The sequence below is a fragment of the Mytilus californianus genome, unplaced genomic scaffold (assembly GCF_021869535.1).
Source record: "Mytilus californianus isolate M0D057914Y unplaced genomic scaffold, xbMytCali1.0.p SCAF_18, whole genome shotgun sequence".
Taxonomy (NCBI): domain Eukaryota; kingdom Metazoa; phylum Mollusca; class Bivalvia; order Mytilida; family Mytilidae; genus Mytilus; species Mytilus californianus.
The window spans coordinates 10,323,044-10,343,278 of record NW_026262666.1 but is presented as its reverse complement, the minus strand read 5'-3'; the positions used below and the strand labels follow the sequence as shown (position 1 = coordinate 10,343,278).

Below are 20,235 nucleotides of genomic sequence, written 5' to 3'. Positions count from 1 at the left end.
TAAATTTGAACCAATATATCATTTGATAAAAAAATACATATAAATTTAATAACAATATCACAATTTATATCAATGGACGGAATGATCATGAACAGTTATTTTCTCTCAATATTATCAGCAGTTTTAACAATCTTCGTATCTTCTTTACAAATCTTTATGGAAGTACTGATACTGATAGGTCAATTTCCATATTGCACCATACACAGACTATCATTTATGGTTCTCACTTCCCCTTCTCCTTAAAATAATCAGCTGTAAATTAAACAAATATATTGATATAATAACATAGGTTATAACATGTGGTTAACCCTGCCACATTCTATAATTCAATCTAATTTTTTTTCTCATTGTGCCCGTCCCAAGTCAAGAGTTATTCAGTGGTTATCGTTGGTTGATGTTTGTCAAATTTGGTTTTTTTCTTTTATTATTTTGTCATAAATCAGGCTTTTGTATTTTTTCATTTGAATTGTTTCACATTTTGTCATGTCAGGGTCTTTTATAGTTGCCTATACTGTATGGGTTTGCTCATTGTTGAAGGCCATACAGTGACCTATAGTTGCTTACATCTATGTCATTTAGAATAAATATAAAAATAAGGAGATGTGTTATGATTGCCAATGAGAAAACTAACTGGACTCTGTTTGACAGTTGTCTCATAGGCAACCAAACAACTTCTCCTAATTTTTAATCTTGTCTTGTCCGCTATCTGGCTTAATGTGTCTTAAATAATAATTAAACAGCTTAAAAAATGAAAATTAACCTAATTTTGACATGAGAAAGATGATACTCTTGCCATTAGCTGTTGTTTGCTGTTATCTGTCTTTGTTATAATGTTTTTCGGAGGAATCGGGTGTTGGTGGTTGCGGTTATTTGCACTTTCTAGTATTTTTTATGATTCCTGTTTTCATATTTATAATGTATCATTCAAAAAAGTATCACAAATTACATATGAATTGAAACTAGATACCAAGAAAAACTTGTTGTGCTCAATTGACAGAAACTATATAAATTAGTTATTACTGTTAATCAAATACAGTATACTCAGAAATTATTGCGATATTTTCATTAATGCGAAAAAATGCAACAGTACCAGGTTAGCAATGATAAAAACATGCATTCATAATTCCAGTAATGATTGTATTGCATAAAATTTTTGCAATCACATAAATTAGATTTTGCATTTTTGCCATTGTTCAAAGATTTGCATTTATGAATAATATTTGCACAGATAAATTTCTGAATTTGCAGTAAGACAATCCGAGATACTACAAATGAAATTATAGTTTACACAATTTAATTCAATTAAAAATAATTTTTGATGAGGTTTCCAGTGAATATTGGGGGTTGTGGATGTTTCCCCTTGAAATTACTCTCTATATCTCTCAACATAATCTCTACATTTGGAACTATCTGATAAGCTAATTCTATAAATACAAACCTAATTTTTCTACAGCCTCTACACAAACACTAGGAAACATATTCTCTGAGTAAGTTGATATTAGCAACATAGACTGTGTTCTAACTAAAATAAGTCCTCTTTTATCCTGAAATATATAAAAAGATGGTGCAAACTTCTATAAAATTATTCAGTTAACATGAATTACTAAATATTACATTCAGAAGGGAGTATAAGGAGGTATATATCAACCCAACAACACATTGAGACCAACATACAGCCAAGACAGGTGCTATATGACAAACATAAATATCAATACCAACTGCAATACTGGATCTATCCTATAATACGTGAATGTATAAATTCTTCAATCAAAAATATAAATGCCAGATCAAACATTTTTTTTACTAATCTTGCCATATTTCTCGCAATAATAAAATCATTACACTCATTTCTAAGTTACAGCTCTTTATTTCTGGCATACCAGAATGTAATTAACTATTACCAAGAGGAGGTTAAACTTAAAACATTGTTCCGTTTGAAGAGGTTTCCTTCATTATACCAAGTTACTTATCTCTGATTTCAAATGCTTACACATACTTAAACATTTACCATATATGGAGTTTTTGTCTGCTCTGACTCATACTTACACATTTACCATACATGGATTTTTTGTCTGCTCTGACTCATACTTACACATTTACCATATATGGAGCTTTTAGTCTGCTCTGACACATACTTACACATTTACCATATATGGAGTTTTTGTCTGCTCTGACTCATACTTACACATTTGCCATATATGGAGTTTTTGTCTGCTCTGACTCATACTTACACATTTGCCATATATGGAGTTTTTGTATGCTCTGACTCATACTTACACATTTACCATTTATGGAGTTTTTGTCTGCTCTGACACATACTTACACATTTACCATATATGGAGTTTTTGTCTGCTCGGACACATTTGTACTGTCTGTCGTCAAAGTAAATCCCTTCTTCTCTTGTCTGTGGGGGATTTTTAAAAGCATCTAGTAAAATTTGTACTTGTTCTTGATGAAGCTAAAAATATAAGAAATCACAATGTTCACAATAATAAAAAGGTAAAATTACAAAAATACCGAACTCCACGGAAAATTCGAAAGTTCCTTATCAAATGGTAAAATCAAAAGCTCAAACACATCAAGAGAATGGAAAACAACTGTTATTTTCCTGACTTGGTACAGGCATTTCCACAAAAATGTCAGCAATTATACATTGTTTGAAAACAAAAAATGAAAAAGGCTTAGAAATGGGTAAAAATGATAAAAAAAAATCTATTAAAAGCATTAACTTCCTGCAGGATATTTTGGGACCATCTACAAATAATTTCCAGAGATTAATTAAAAATTCTGTCACAAGAAATTTGTTCTTCAAAAAATGCCAAATTTTAGAAATCATATGGATGTGGCCATTTTTTATTGTAATTCAGAAGAAATTATAAAAATCAAAATTACAGTTACTTAAATAAAAATCTGAATGTTTAAGTAAAAAACATGTTAAAATTCAATGCGACCATGTTTTGGGTAATACTTCCAAATAAAAGATATATGTAGTTTATGTACAACTAACTCTGATTATACAGGAGGGTCTGGATGGGGTCCTTCATTTCTGTATTCTTTAAAATGTTTAGGCCTTTTTCTCTATTCTTTATATATTTTACCAATTATTCTCTATTCCTTATATTTTAAAATCCAGTTAATCTCTATTCTTTATTTTTTTTTGCCCATTTTTATCTAATTTTTTTTTTTGCCCAGTTTTCTGTAGTATTTGTCCATTTTTCTCTATTCCGTAAACCCCATCAAGACCCTCATACAGCAGATATAGGTACTAACCAAGCAGGGCGTGATCGATTTTTACCTTAAAAAAGCTATATACCGTACATTCACTTAACTATGCACCGTACATAAGGATTTGTGGGGTCAGCTCTACACCGTACACAACGCTTCTTTTCGGAATAAAATATCGAAAAATAACATATGTTTGAAAGATTTCAATGCCAATTATTGAAACAGCTATACTGATTACGCGCACACAGTTGCTTTCTATCAGAAAAAGAGTTGCAATGAATATAGAATCATATCGGTTGAGACGAGTGCCAACTTCTTTGACAAGTATTTGCACATGTTTTTAGTAAGCGTTCTTGATTTGGGAAAATAATGAGACTTCTCTAATCCTCAACCTACGACCAAATCATTTCTTAAAACAACAATTATGTTTAGATTGAAGTAGACATTGATATTATGTAAACAAAACAAAGATTTTGTTACTGTGTCAGGTCAAAATCGATCACGCCCACTTGGTTAGTACTTTTATCCGCTGTACCGATGATACACGGTGCACATGGTCTTTGATAGTATGGACCATGACAATTACTTACATTAAATCCTACAGAACTAGCTCTGATGTTGCAGTCTTTCCGTCTGATGATGGCGCAGTGTTGCACATGATCGGTAGAAATCAGTGCATCATGCAGCAAATTCTGCAGCTGATTCATCTTCACAGCATCCTGAAACAATGAAAACATATTTTTAACAAGCAAGTACTGACAAGAAACAGATTTTCTGCATATAAACCAAGCCAAAACTGCAAAAACAAAAGTTTTGTTGCTTTGTTCTTAGAATGATATTGTTCTTTTCATGTGTGTTGATCTGACAGTTCATTATATATGACACCTGTATTCTAAGAAAATTCTATGGTTAGCAAAGTGTTACATTCTGCAAAAAGAAATTGAAAGATCTGTATCATACAGTACATGTACTAGTAAATATTGCATTTCACCATCCATAACAAGTTTTGAGAATGCATATTATCAAGAAAAGGTTTGATTTTTGTCTCCATTACTTATACTGCAAGGTTTTTATCCTTTCTTATAAGCTGATAATAAATTTTATCAGTCTATCTACAAAGGCAGGAAACAGTATTACAGTACTTTTAATTTATCCTGCATATTAGTACCAGAGTTTGCATTTGTATTCAATGTTTGACTATATTGACAGCCTCCTTGATAAGGACCTTATCATAGCTTCTGTATTAAGTGTACATTTTCCTGAAGAAATAAAATAATAATATGAAAAAAATAACTATAACAAAGTTCCTTACCAAATCCATTGAACCTAGAGAATGTAATATAGTAAACATAATGAAATAATCCAGTTAGTTTGCAGAAAAATTAACAAATAACAAAAAATCCACTTTTGAAAATTTAAAATCCAAATCACTGACAAAATACCGGTAGAAGAATTTCACTTGAAGAGATTATTTGACAATGTCAAATTACTATCTTGGAACAGACACTTTCCCAGAAAGAAATATACAAGGATTATGCATAAATTTTACAACTATCAACAAAAATTATAAAATGAAATATATCTTTTCCAATATTTCCCTATTAATCAGAATATATTTCTGATTGGATTATATCGCCAGAACAAGAAGATAGATAAAACTTGACACATTTTATCAATAATTCATAATCCTTGTAAAATTCATTGTCAATAAATCAATTTTTGGTAAAATTTTGTTGACCTAAAATCATTTTAAAATTGACAAAATATCACAGGTTTTAAAATTCGGGCATATTAAAACATTAGGTTCATTTTTAAATTTAAAATAGATATTTTTTCATTCTATTTATACTTAGGCTTTATTTTTGGCAGAGAACGGAAAGTGATAACTCTACAATTTTTAATTTTCTCTGACAAATAATATCTATATAATTTACATATTCATCTAACTTTTTTTTTAATTCTTTTGTAAAATAAACTAACCCAACCTGAAGTCTAACTTAGAGTGTAAATTCAGAAATTAATGTGTGCATTTATTATTGCGAATCCTTGACCTCTAGCAAAATTACGAAAATAAATCTAATAAATGCGATTGCAAAAATTTTATGAAGGAAATCACTACTGAAATCATAAATGGAAGTTTTTAATAAATGAGACTCGTCGGATAGAAATCGACCTGACCTTATGCAAGTTTACGTATACATGTACATGTATAAGACTTTGATAGATTTTGGAACATTCAAATACGAAATAAAAGATGAATTTTGGTTTGTTTTGTAGGGTTCTTAAAACAAGTCAATTTTCAAACAGTTACAGACTTTCTGTAGAGATTTTTTCAACCCCAAATAAGTCAACAGATGTAATGATATTCATTTGCATGGTCGATTTCTATCCCAAGCACCTCAAATATTGTGAACCTGATTCTGTTGCAATTTTAGTAGCCCATTTATGGGACATATTATGGTATACCGTTATCCGTTTGTCCATCCATCCGTCATCAACAGGTCGGACAATAAATCAAAAATGCTTTCACCAATTTTCATGAAACTTGTAGTGAATTGTTTATATCTATTGACGTAAGCTCCCTTTTGATTTTTATAAATTATAGAATTTTACGTTTCCGAGTTATGGGATTTTATTCATAAAAAATGCGGTATTTTCAAATTTTCTGACTATAACTCAATAAATTGCTTCGCCGATACAGCTGGATACGACCGCAGAGGTCCAACCCTGAACAGTTGGGGCAAAAATGGACACAATATTCGCTTGATTCAGGTCTGAATTTGGATTGTAATTAAATATTTGACACATTATAAATAGGTTTCTGACACAGAATAACTGTAGTCAAAGAACTTAGAATTGGTTATATGATTTGAATTTATATTCTATTTTTTGCTTTTGTGCAATACACTTTGCTGTTGCCAATTGACCCCCCTCCCCCCAAAAAAAAAAATTACCCCCCCCTTTTTTTTGCTTTTGTGCAATACACTATGCTGTTGCGAATTGACCCCCCCCCCCCCCCCCCCCCCCCATTAAAAAAAAAAAAAACAATATTCAAGCTTGATACAGCTCTGAATTTGGATAGTGATTAAATATTTGACACATTATAGATTTCTGACACAGAATAAATGTAGTCAGATAACTTAAAAATTTGAAACGGGACATTTAATCTACTTAATGGTTCAATATCAAAAATCTAATTCCATGGTTAGATTCAGCATATAAAAAAAATAAAACATGAATTCAAACAAAGTTTAATTTTGGACCCTTTGGACCTTAATATATATGGACTAATTTGAAAACAGGGCCCAAAAATTAAAAATCTGAATGCACAGTTAGATTCAGCATATCATAGAAGCACCAGATTTCAGTTTTTGATGAAATCAAACAAAATCTAATTTTGGACCCTTTGGACCTCAATGTAGACCTATTCAAAAATGTCCAAATATCCAACATAGTAATACATGGTAAAAACCTCAAACAATTCAAGACTTTAAATTAATCCTCATTGAAATTAGTTAAAAGATTTGTATTTATTTTCAATTGAAGATTTCTTGCTGTTGACTGCAATACTTTGCTGTTGCGCAATACTTAGTAAATCTGTTTCGAACTGTTTGGTGTGTATCTCCTGCCATATCAGTATTTGTTGTTTCTTTATATAGATCAGAAATAATTTATGTTAGAACCAGCTTCAAGCCAGTATTAGAAAAGTCTTGTTTTTGGCCCCTATTTGTCCTCTAGTTTCTCAACGATTAAAGCCACAATCCACAAAATCTACCCCAACCTTCTGTGTGTGGTATGGAACCTTGTGGTATAATTTCATAGAGATCCATTGACTAATACTTAAGTATTTGTCCGGAAACCAGAAAAACCTTGTTGACCTCCCCCCCCCCCCACCCCCTTTTGCCCCTTATTCCTGAACGGTTTGAGCCATAACCCCCAAAGCGAAACCCAACCTTCCCTTTGTGGTATGGAACCTTGTGTTTCAATTTCATCGATATCCATAGACTAGTTAACTTAAGTATTTGTCCATTAACCAGAAAAACCTTGTCCTCCCCCTTTTTTTGGCCCAATTTCCTGAACGGTTTGGGCCATAACCCCCAAAGTCAATCCCAACCTTCCCTTTGTGGTATGGAACCTTGTGGTACAATTTCTTAGAGATCCATACACTTATACACAAGTTATTGTCTGGAAACTAGAAAAATGCCTTTTTTGACCCCTTTTTGACCCATAATTCCTAAACATTTGGGACCATAACCCCCAAAATCAATCCCAACCTTCCTTTTGTGCTATTGAACCTTGTGTTTAATTTCATAGAGATCCATTCACTTATACTAAAGTTATTGTCCAGAAACCAAATGTCTTCGGACAACGACGACGACATGATAGCAATATACAAACGCAAATTTTTTGCGGTCGTATAAAAACCCTTTGAACAATTTTCATGAAATTTTGGTGAATTGTTTATATATACTGACATAAGTTCCCTTTTGATTTTTAAAAATTTCTGATTTTACATTTTAGAGTATTTGGACTTTATTCATAAAAAAAGGGGGGATTTTCAAGTATTTCGGACAATAACTCAAAAAGGCTTTTTGCAGTTACATGTATCATGAAACTTTGGTGACTAGTTTATATCTATTGAAATAAGCTCCCTTTTGTTTTCTATAAATTTGAGATATGACATTGCAGAGTTATGGAACTATATTAGTTGAAAACTGTCCAGTTGGTGACGGGCATATCATGCATTTATAATAAAAACATTGCAATAATTTCTGAATTTACTAGCAGAGTACTTTAAAAAACATAACTGATCTGAAGAATGAAAGATATAACGCCTACATTTAAACATGTTAAAAGACAATATCAAATTAAAAAAAATTATAGTTTTTCAATATGACATTTTAAGTCTTTCTTCTCTCATTTTGAATTTCTTTAATGCTTCAAATTTTACTCTATTTAATTACAATGTACCATTATATCCAAGCTTTCCCTCCTGAACAAGAAATTCATGTTGTATATTAATATATCCCAATATATTTCTTCAGATTCCAAAACTCTTGTTTATTAAGTCCCTTGCCTTCCTCAATAATTCTAACAATTTTAAAGCATATCAAGATTTAAATAAGTTTAGAAAATGTTATGTTTTGAAGTGAAATTTAACCCATGTAAACTATATCAGTTTATCAAATAGCATTAAATACCAGAAAAGTCTAAAATTTCGTTAATTAAAATTTTTGCTATTGTACAAATTATAATAGTTGACGTTGCAGAAAGATCTGATTATATTAGCCTTTTAATTATAGCAAAATAAGAGGTAACAGAGGGTTATTGCATTTTAATTTGGAAAAAACTATAAAAAAAAATTGGTATATTACAAGTAAGCTGAAATAAATTGGGTTTTTTTTTAGTGTAAAATATTATTCTTTAATTTATTTTTCTTATTCTTTGAGACGTGCATGATTTTCTTTTTTTTTAAAGAACTTTTAAGAAAATAACAACATATATCCCCCCTCCCCCCACATAGTACCCCGAAACTATTTCTGTTAATGGTATAGTTACCACCAGATCAACTGAAGCGCTACATTGTGAGGGGCTAGTCTCCATATTCAAATGCGCCCGTCCTCTGAACCATGAAATCTTCTCTTTTCACAAACACACTTCAGAGTGAAATTTAATATTTTCTTTTCAACTATATTCCTTTGTTTTAGTAAAACAATTAGCTGATTTACTCCTTTCAAAATTAAACTTGCAGAAAAATTTTCACAATTCGTTTTTCAACTTGTCCACAAAGTCCTATACAACTAATACCGTACACCCCAGCAACCAATGTAAGTATAAAAGTTCAAACTATAAAATAAGAGTTTATTTGTCAGACTTTTTTGTTAACATCTTAAAATTAATTGGATTTTAAAAATCAGCTTCGCGGGAGGATATTAAAAGGTGAGTTTGGAACAAAAGGTAAAATGTCAAAATCACGGTTAAATATTTGATATTGGACCATTAAAAAAGACCAACTTAAGAGTAAAATAAATATTACAATATATTTACAATGGTAATGTTATCTAAATACTTATCTCAAATTATGTTTGCGTTTAAATTGATTAACAAACTATTTTTTTTCTTCAGATTTTTTACTCTGGATTAATAACTTCACAATCATGATGGACATAAGGTAAGGAAAGTTTTTTGACATAATTTCTTATTTTATTTCCTTTCCACACAATTTTGAAGTATACACAATGCAAAACTTTCTTAGGATATCTTGCACTGGTCTTAAAACTGCATGTTTAAAGTCAGCTCACAATTAACAATTTCAAATTTGCGCAAAGGATGTATATTTAGATTTTTTAAGTTACATGATGTATACACCCTTTTTGCACCAACTGCATCAAAAATAAAATCTTTCTAAGTATAATGAGAAATTCACTTCAATATACTTCACATCAGGAAATAAACATAACTTTAAAATATTTCAAATTTGCGAAAGATTTATTTGGATAGCAGTCAAAAGTGGGGTCACTATTTTCCAATAAAATGCTCCGCTGGGGCGCAGCTTGATACGTCCGCAGAGGTCGAACGCTGAACAGTTGGGGCAAGTATGGACACAACATTCAAGCTTGATACAGCACTGAATTTGGATTGTAATTAAATATTTGACACAGCATAGGTTTCTGACACAGAATGAATGTGGTCTAAGAACTTAAAAAATTTTAATTTACCTATTCAAACCATATCATTATTATTTGCTTTTATATATAAATCAGAAATAACCAATTTAAAATGGAAAATTTTAAAGAAAACAAGAGTGCACACGCTGAAATGTCTCGCCTTCTTTACTTATCATTGATATTATGTTGATAGTCCTAAATATAAAGCTTTATTACAACTGTCACATAAACTTAACATTAACCAAGTAAACTAAACATTGACCAATGAACCATGAAAATGAGGTCAAGGTCAGATGAACCATGCTAGGCAGGCATGTACAGCTAACAATTCTTCCATACAACAAATATAGTTGACCTATTGCTTATAGTTTAAGAAAAACAGACGAAAACACAAAAACTTAACACTGAGCAATGAACCTTGAAAATGAGGTCAAGGTCAAATAAAACCTGCGTGACTGACATATAGATCATAAAATATTTCCATACACCAAATATAGTTGAACTATTGCATATAGTATTAGAAAAAAAGACCAAAACTCAAAAACTTAACTTTGACCACTGAACCATGAAAATGAGGTCAAGGTAAGATGACACCTGCCAGCTAGACATGTACACCTTACAATCATTCCATACACCAAATATAGCTGACCTATTGTATGCAGTATTAGAAAAAAAGACCAAAACTCAAAAACTTAACTTTGACCACTGAACCATGAAAATGAGGTCAAGGTCAGATGACACCTGCCAGCTAGACATGTACACCTTACAATCATTCCATACACCAAATATAGTAGACCTATTGCATACAGTATAAGAAAAACAGACCAAAACAAAAAAACTTAACTATAACCACTGAACCATGAAAATGAGGTCAAGGTCAGATGACACCTGCCAGTTGGACATGTACACCTTACAGTCCTTCCATACACCGAATATACTAGACCTATTGCTTATAGTATCTGAGATATGGACTTGACCACGAAAACTTAACCTTGTTCACTGATCCATGAAATGAGGTCGAGGTCAAGTGAAAACTGTCTGACGGGCATGAGGACCTTGCAAGGTACGCACATACCAAATATAGTTATCCTATTACTTATAATAAGAGAGAATTTAACATTACAAAAAATCTGAACTTTTTTTTCAAGTAGTCACTGAACCATGAAAATGAGGTCAAGGACATTGGACATGTGACTGACTGAAACTTCGTAACATGAGGCATCCATATACAAAGTATGAAGCATCCAGGTCTTCCATCTTCTAAAATATAAAGCTTTTAAGAAGTTAGCTAACGCCGCCGCCGCCGAATCGCTATCCCTATGTCGAGCTTTCTGCAACAAAAGTCGCAGGCTCGACAAAAATGAAAAAAAAATCCCCCCCCCCCAAATTTTTTGAACCCCAAAACTCAATCCGAGCCTTCCCTTTGTGGTATGGTACCTTGCAGTACAATTTCAGAGAGATCCATACACTTGAACACAAGTTATTGTCTGGAAACTAGAAAAATGCTTGTTTTTTAGCCCCTTTTTGGCCCCTTATTCCTAAACATTTGGGGCAATTACCCCCAAACTCAAACCCAGCTTTCCCTTTGTGATATGGAACCTTGTAGTACAATTTCATAAAGATCCATACACTTACACACAAGTTATTGTCCTGAAACTAGAAAAATGCTTGTTTTTTGCCCCTTTATGGCCCCTAATTCCTAAAATTTCGAGGCAATTACCCCCAAAATCAATCCCAGCCTTCCCTTTGTGGTATGGTACCTTGCAGTACAATTTCAGAGATATCCATACACTTGAACACAAGTTATTGTCTGGAAACTAAAAAATGCTTATTTTTGGCCCCTTTTTGGCCCCTAATTCCTAAACGTTTTGAGCAATTACCCCAAAACTCAATTCCAGCTTTCCCTTTGTGATATGGAACCTTTTAGTACAATTTCAAAAAGATCCATACACTTACACACAAGTTATTGTCATGAAACTAGAAAACTGCTTGTTTTTTGCCCCTTTTTGGCCCCTTATTCCTAAAATTTGGAGGCAATTACCCCCAAAATCAATCCCAGCATTCCCTTTGTGATATGGAACCTTGTGGTACAATGTCAGAGAGATCCATACACTTACACACAAGTTATTGTCATGAAACTAGAAAAATGCTTGTTTTTGGCCCCTTTTTGGTCCCTAATTCCTAAATTTTGGAGACAATTACCCCCAAAATCAATCCCAGCATTCCCTTTGTGATATGGAACCTTGTGGTACAATGTCAGAGAGATCCATACACTAACACACAAGTTATTGTCATGAAACTAGAAAACTGCTTGTTTTTTGCCCCTTTTTGGCCCCTAATTCCTAAAATTTGGAGGCAATTACCCCCAAAATCAATCCCAGCATTCCCTTTGTGATATGGAACCTTGTGGTACAATGTCAGAGAGATCCATACACTTACACACAAGTTATTGTCATGAAACTAGAAAAATGCTTATTTTTGGCCCCTTTTTGGCCCCTAATTCCTAAACGTTTTGAGCAATTACCCCAAAACTCAATTCCAGCTTTCCCTTTGTGATATGGAACCTTTTAGTACAATTTCAAAAAGATCCATACACTTACACACAAGTTATTGTCATGAAACTAGAAAACTGCTTGTTTTTGCCCCTTTTTGGCCCCTAATTCCTAAAATTTGGAGGCAATTACCCCCAAAATCAATCCCAGCATTCCCTTTGTGATATGGAACCTTGTGGTACAATGTCAGAGAGATCCATACACTTACACACAAGTTATTGTCATGAAACTAGAAAAATGCTTGTTTTTGGCCCCTTTTTGGCCCCTAATTCCTAAATTTTGGAGACAATTACCCCCAAAATCAATCCCAGCATTCCCTTTGTGATATGGAACCTTGTGGTACAATGTCAGAGAGATCCATACACTAACACACAAGTTATGTCTGGAAGTTACAAAAATGCTTATTTTTGGCCCCTTTTTCCTTAACAGTTGGTACCATAACCCCCAAAATCAATCCCCACCTTCCTTTTGTGGTATTACACCTTATGGTAAAATTTCATAAAGATCCATTCACTTAAACTAAAGTTAGAGTGCGAAAACCAATGTGTCTTCGGACGACGACGACGCCGACGCCAAAGTCATACCAATATACGACCGCAAAATTTTTTTGCGGTCGTATAAAAAGGAGTTGGTTATTATTGTTATAAAGTCCCACAATTCTAACCTAAAATTTTCCATCACAAAATGAAATGTTTCAATGTTTTTTTCTTCTCTTTTTTTCACATGAATTTTGCATAATTTATTTCACAAAATTGTAGGTATAAAAGAAACTTTTTTTTTTTTTTTAAATTTATTCAAGTATTTAGTGACCTTATTTACAATAGGTTTCTGAGATACCTCACTGAAACCCAAGTTTAATGTAACTCAAGTGTAAAATGTAGGATTTAACGTTCATCCAAATGCGGATCAGCATTGTATATGCAGTTCAAGAAAAGGATATATATACTACATTAGACTACTTTGATATTTATTTAAGAATAATCGCTTGAGTTGAAGTGAAAAAAAATCATATGGGCAAAATATTGATAAACTGCACTGCACTATACAAGTAGATAGTTTCCAAGAATTATGCATAAATTGATGAAAAACATATCAAAACTGAAATGCTATAAAAGTTTTCAACATGAAATCAAAATGTGTAGATCATTATATGTAATATATATTTATGCAGCAGATCTAAATTGTTCCTTACAAGATTTTTGAAGACACTCTAAAATGAAAATATATTTGATATAATTATATGGATTTCTGAGATATGGACCAAATTACACACAAAAAAATGCAATGAGGTCACATTTATAAAAGTATATGTATATAAGAGGAGAGTTTCAAATAATTATATAAATCATTGTAAATGGATGCAAAATATATCAAAACTGAAATGCTAAAAAAAGTCTTTGAAACATGAAATTAACATGTTGCTGATCTTTATTGTATACATTACAAGAAAATTGTAGTCACTGATATATATATATATATATAATATGATGTATTTACAAAGAACCATAAAAGTCACCATGCAATGTAGTTCACAGTGAACTAAATATTGCTTAACAAAATTTTGCATTACAAGAAGAACTGGGGATATAGCATCACATGATCATTGATAAAGATTTAAAATAAACTAAAATACAATGGTGGTAAAGTATACCCTTATCATAAAGAGTCGTAAATTAAAGAGATGTGAAAGATACCAAAGGGAAATTCCCTGGTATTCAAACTCATAAGTAAAAAACAAACTGACAATGCCATGACAAAATAACAAAATCTTTTAAATGAGAGAAAGTAACTTTAGGTAATTTAAATTCTAAATTTGCATTTACTTAACCTAACTATCTGAGTTAAAAAAAAAAAAAAAAAAAAGAAAGGAAAAAATAAACCTTTAAAGCAGATAGCTGTCAACTGAACAATTAGAATTTCATGTAGCTGAAATATAATTTTCATAGTTACAATGCTGTATAAAACGCATGCAAGCATATTCTAGGTTAACATTCAAACACATGCAGCAAACTCAATTAATTAATATCAAGCAATCATTCTCTTTGTATCCTGGTTATTAAACCTGATACTTTTGTTGCCTTGCTCTCAATGGATAATTAAATCCATCAACAGAATTATCCAGCAGAAATCCTGTCACAATACATCACAACAACATTATCATGATTATGGTATCCTAGGGAGTTACCAGTACAATGACCTCTATGGGGTGTCATCCTGGTTTGCCCACTTTTAATTACATGCATATGTAAACATAGGGTGGATTGTTGTTTTAACAATTATAGTTTATTTCTGAATTATAGTCATATTTTTTACCTTTTATTTTACCTGTATATGAAAATGTTCAAAAGTTTTAATATAGTTTTTATCAGAAAAATGTATTGAATTTGACAATAAATTCTAACAAATAGAATAAAAATGCAACTGTTCAGTAGCCAAGCTTTACAAATGAAATAATTTGAACAGTAATCTGCATCCAAGCTAGCATTTTTTTCTTTTAAAAAACCCAACAGATTGCTATTTTACCATAGTGCTCTATTTATTTCCTTATGCAATGCACTTATAAACTTGATTCATATATTAGGTGACGACCATTGGATATTGTAGGAGGGGGGGGGGGGGGGGGGGGGGGGGGGAGTTTGAAAATAAATGAACTGACTTAAAATTTATTGAAAATAAATAACTCGGCAGGTCTTTTAAGCCATTTTATAAATGCTATTCTAAAGTATGAGATGGCATCAGATTCTTCCAAAATTCGCCCTTTTCATTTTTTTAGGGAAAAACTTCCCAAATCTTTAAATTATATAATGTATAAATATTAATTTACTTGAATGAAATGTCTGAAAATGGGTTTTATTTAACTTAGGTATATTGTCTCACTAACATTTACTTTATTCTCTTAGTGTTGCTTTCCATTTGTAATTTAGTAAAAAAAAAATTTAACTTGACTTCTATTTAAAAAAAAAAAAAAAAAAAGCAGCCACATCCATAAAACTATATGTGAACTACATGTTTTTGCTTTATCCTACATATTGGTCTTTTGATGTCCTTAAAAACTAAAAGTCTTACAATGACACTATATGTTTTGCCTTGAGACCAAAATATTGTCAAAAAATAATTAAAACAGAACTTGCATTTTTGATCAAGAAAGGTTCTGGAAGATGCGCAGAATGCATGATTTTGCATACATTTTTCTATAGCTTCTTCGGGCCTTCAGCGGCCCCAAAAACCTGCACACGAAATTTGTTTAGTTTTTTTTTAATATACTAAGTACTTTATATTACTTTTAAAACAGGCTAGTGCCATTGATTTACATGTGTGTTAAATTATTGAGAGAAAAAATATATGATTTATTTATAATTTATCTATACATTTATGAAAATGGAATTACAAAATAAAAAATACCTGAATATATATAGAAAACACTGATAAACTATATACCTAAGTTGGAATAGACTATATAATTGTATGCTCATTAAACCTTTTGTCTTTTTTGTTTTCTTTACTAATAGATAATTGGTGTAGTTAAAAGTGGGCAAACCAGGAGTAAACCCCTCTATGGACATAGTTCATTGTTCTTGTGTTATGTAATTTTACTTGTGAACAATTCATTGGATACCAGCTAGCAACCATTACTGTCAACCAACTTATTTTAAGGTTTACCTTTTTTGGTGTTTTGCCAATCCTAGCTGTCTTTGCAGTGAATTCTTCAATTCTTATGATTTTCTATATATACGAGCTGTGTCGGATAGAAATCGACCATATGCTAGTGCACATATACATGTACATGTATAAGACTTTGATTGATATTAAAACATTCAAATACAAAATAAAAGATAAATGTTGGTCTATTTTAAAGGGTTCTTATATCAACTCAATTTTCAAACAGTTAAAGACTTTGTATGGAGATTTTTCAACTCGAAATAGGTTAACAAATGTATTGATAAGCATTTGCATAAGGTCAACTTCTATCTGACGTAGTATATATGTTCTATGTTGTTGTAAGAATTAAGAAGAAGATTCAGAAGTAAGACATATTGGCAATGAATTCCATTCGCTTTATTTTTCCCATTTGTTAAATAAGTAGTTGGTTAGCAGTATTAGCTAGGTGTGTGGGGAATAACACACTGGTTTTGAAACTAATTAGTTGAACACAAAACTTTGTAATTGCAATTCAATTAAATCATGTGCAACAATTTTCATTATTTTCAAAACACAATTATTATGATCACGATTAAACATTATCATGCTTATGATTAATAAAACATGCTGCAACTGTTATCAAAAGACCATGCTCTACTTACAGGAAGTCCAGAGACTTGAAATTGTGGGTTCCTTTTCAAATCAATATCTCCCATTTTGTTTTTTATGTCTATATATATGTCTAATCCAATTGCTTAAAATGTCATAAAATTATTATGATTAATGAAAAAATAAAAAATCATAAATGTTGATCACAAAATCATATAATTATGACCATTCAAATAAAATTCCATCCATGCATTATCCTATAATCATTACAAATGCTGCATATATCACTGTTAAATCAAACAATAATTCAAAAAGCAGGTATGCGGCAACAATTAAAAAACAAAGGTTTTTTTTTTATATTTTTGTTGATCTATTAAATTAACTAGAGACTGTTCAAATTTCTTCTTTTTATCATGAGAATGAAAATTCGAATATGAAGTAAAGTAAAACTTATAATCATCACTGGGATATCCAATTTTGTTATTTGTGTTTACGAATTTCACTTTTAACCAATTATATGAAGGGGGTAAAATAGGGAAAACTTTTTTTTCTATTAAATTTATTATTGAAAATTCAGATCACAATATCTTAGGCCTGTTAGGCTTACTTATCAATAAAAAAAGAGACTTTAAGAATGTTTCTACAAAATTATCTTGAAGTCTCATGAAAAATATTGTTTAAAATATTTATATCACTTTTCTGATTTCCAATGTTAAAAATTTCCCTTCAAAGAAAAATCTTAAAATATTACCATGTATACTTTTTATCAAATAAAATCAACAAACATCCTTATATCAAACTGATAAACTTAGGTTCTATTTCTTCATTTCAATAATGTTTACAATTTTCTTAATAGATAAACCTTTAAAACATGTCAACCAAACATTATAAATTATCTCCCTTTGAAGATATCACAAATATAGGTTGTTAAATTACTCCTTGATTAAACTGTAGTTTAATTTGAATAAATTTGAATCAATCAAATAAAACAGATCCAAAAATAAGGCTTTTCCCACAAAGGCTTTAAGGTAAGAATGTATGTTTTAATAATGTAAACTGTCAAAATTGATATACTATATTACATCAATAAATTATTCAGTATTAGGTTAATCATGTTAATAATCAGAAAATTGAGTGAATCCATTAATGGTTGTTTTTCACCATTTCCAAAGTTTTGTAAAAACATTTTTTGTAAAAATTATAATTTTGCCATTAAAACATAAATGATAGATAATTGCATTTTGTTTATGCTTATTTTTCACACTCAGCATTCCAGTGCAAACTATTTTTAAGTCATCAAAATCAATCATGTTTACATAATGATTATACATGTATTAAAAGAAAAGGGACTTAAAAATGTACTAAACTAAAAGGTAAAATCTTAAATAATCAAAACGTTAATTCATATGATATACATATAGGCCACTTATTAGAAAATCTTATCAAACTATAATTATTGGAAATGTCAACATATATTTGTTCCACCTAACAGAAGTTCCACTGGAAACTTTGTTATAAACAATGTCATAATATCTGTTCCTGTTGGAACAAATATTCTATACCATTTATTCCGTTAGGAACATTTACTGTAATGTTTATTCCAGTGGAAATAATATTCCAGAATATTGTTTCCATTTGGAACTTATATTATGAAGGAACTTCTATTCCGTGAGACGGTGACAGAACTGTATAAGGCCATTGAAAATTTAATTTTGGTTTCCCTTAACACATGAAAATTTTAAAGTGTCAGTAGGCAGGAAAAATCTTTTAATTTATCTTTATTGTTTTTTGAAAAATCAAACAAGACGCATGCTGTTTTGCTTAACTGTCTACAGAAAAGTCTTTTTAAACCACTGACAGGAAATTGTAGAAGAAAATCTATTTTGATATTATATCTTGATCTATATTGTGATATATAATTATAAGCTATCTTAAACTTTTAAGAATAATACATTGTAAATGAAAATTTTTTTGATAAATTATCAGACAATTAAAACATCATTGATAATTGTCTTAAAAGGGAGTCTTGCTCTTTATTAATTCATATGTTAAAAAAAAAAAGAATTGATAAATTGGGTGCTCAATATAAAGAATATCAAATAAAGGGCCAAAAATATAAAGGATAAAATAAATAGGGTAAAAATTAAAGTATACAGAAATCAAGGACCCCCAGCTACACCCTCCTACATGTATACTACAGCTCACCTAGATGTCCTCATTTCTACCAGTCTGTGAGGGGGATTAATTCGGCACAATTTGGGCAAAACTTCAAGATTGTCAATTTTACACATCCTTTAGAGCCAATATGCCATTTCCTTTCTTTTGTCATATTTTGGAATAAAACTATGTGAATTACTCACACAATTATAGGAAACAGACTTAACAGATTATGTAGGTTCTTTCCTGTTTGTTATGCAAGTAAGGCAATATAGGATGACATCACAGTTTTAAAAGGGAAATCAACTTGTCACAGTTACCATGAGAACCATTATTGTCTCAGTAAATTTTAAAAGAGCAGTTATTGATTTAAAATACACCAATCTTGAGTTGTTTTTTTACTAATGAGTTACACTGCAGTTGACTCGAGGTCAATCGGCGTAAATAACGTCAATGAACAATCGGTTCTTACTGTGGCAATTTACGGGAAAATGCAAGAATCTGAGTCGGTTTTGTTCGTATATACATTTGTACATGTACATTATCTTTTTAATATTTTCCGCCTCTTAGAAATATTCTAGGCTATTTAATTGTCACAATTTTCCCATTGTTTTCCCTAGCACGCCTGTAAGAAAAATCGGTCTATACGCCAACTACCTTTTTAATATAACAAAAACTAAAGGGGAAGTTATCTGTAGGTGTCCCTCTTGACACTGGATTGTTGTACAATATATTACAAAAAATAATGTACTTTGTTTCGTGCATAATAACATTATTTTTCTCGCTTGTACGTAACTCACATGTAACTATAGGTGGCAATTGTATAAAAATTTAATGATAACAATGCGATTACAGATAGCTATCCCCAAAAGACTGTGAAGTAATTTTGTTCTTGGTAATGAGAGAATTGTTGTTCGATCCCTACCAGTTATTAAGGTTCTAAAACTATTATAAAGAATTTTCTATAAATTTGTTCTTTTCTAATATAAATACTTTTTTAAACACTATCAACATTATTCATCAACTGAGGGATTGTTACACCTCTGGGGATATTAGTTCCCCATTTACTGATCTAGGGCTTGTGCAACCAGCTAAAAATGATCAAAAATTGGTACCAAATGACTCCAGTGCTTTATCTTAATGAAATAACTCAGTTCAACATTTTGAGGCTGATAAACAAGATATGATTTGGGATAATTTATAATGCACAGTAACATAGTTTTCCGTATCCACAAAATGATACCAAATCTTTACCATATTTTCTTTCGTGTCCTAACAGAATTACCTCCCTTGATTGAGGTCTTCATTGTCGTCAAGGAGATGTTTTGCAGCAGTTTCTCCTTTTCTAATGGAAAATATTGTATAATTAGTCAAGTGATACTTTG

The 20,235-nt window shown here is 31.0% G+C and overlaps 2 protein-coding genes across 5 annotated transcripts in view; one reads left to right on the top strand and one right to left on the bottom strand.

Moving 5' to 3' along the window:
- LOC127726703 (profilin-4-like) lies at positions 1-20,185 on the bottom strand. 3 transcript variants are annotated; one of them, XM_052234169.1, is made up of 6 exons: positions 20,105-20,185; positions 16,747-16,838; positions 3,816-3,944; positions 2,324-2,458; positions 1,439-1,544; positions 1-252 (listed from the first exon to the last, which is right to left on the bottom strand). In XM_052234169.1, exons 2-6 carry the CDS (start codon positions 16,798-16,800, stop codon positions 224-226), a joined length of 453 nt encoding a protein of 150 aa, XP_052090129.1. In that variant the 5' UTR covers positions 16,801-16,838; positions 20,105-20,185; the 3' UTR covers positions 1-223. The 3 variants fall into 3 exon arrangements, with proteins under 3 accessions (XP_052090129.1, XP_052090131.1, XP_052090130.1); XM_052234171.1 differs by lacking the exon at positions 16,747-16,838 and having other exon boundaries at positions 20,105-20,164; XM_052234170.1 differs by lacking the exons at positions 16,747-16,838; positions 20,105-20,185 and adding an exon at positions 8,197-8,339.
- Positions 8,784-20,235, top strand: part of LOC127726701 (protein FAM228B-like) — a 35,375-nt gene continuing 23,923 nt past the window's right edge. The window contains exons 1-2 of one of the 2 annotated variants that reach the window (XM_052234167.1): positions 8,784-9,053; positions 9,352-9,397. The gene's annotated coding sequence lies outside the window, so the exon portion shown is untranslated. Of the gene's footprint in view, positions 9,166-9,351; positions 9,398-20,235 lie in introns of both variants that reach the window. The other variant, XM_052234165.1, reaches the window with a different exon arrangement.

Coding starts and splice junctions, on each gene's coding strand:
- LOC127726703 (XM_052234169.1), bottom strand. CDS start 16,800: ATGGGAGATATTGATTTGAAAAGGAACCCACAATTTCAAGTCTCTGGA. Junction 1,545..2,323: donor ACTCCATATATGGTAAATGT/GTAAGTATGTGT, acceptor TATATATTTCAG/GATAAAAGAGGACTTATTTT. Junction 253..1,438: donor AGAGGCTGTAGAAAAATTAG/GTTTGTATTTAT, acceptor TTTAATTTACAG/CTGATTATTTTAAGGAGAAG.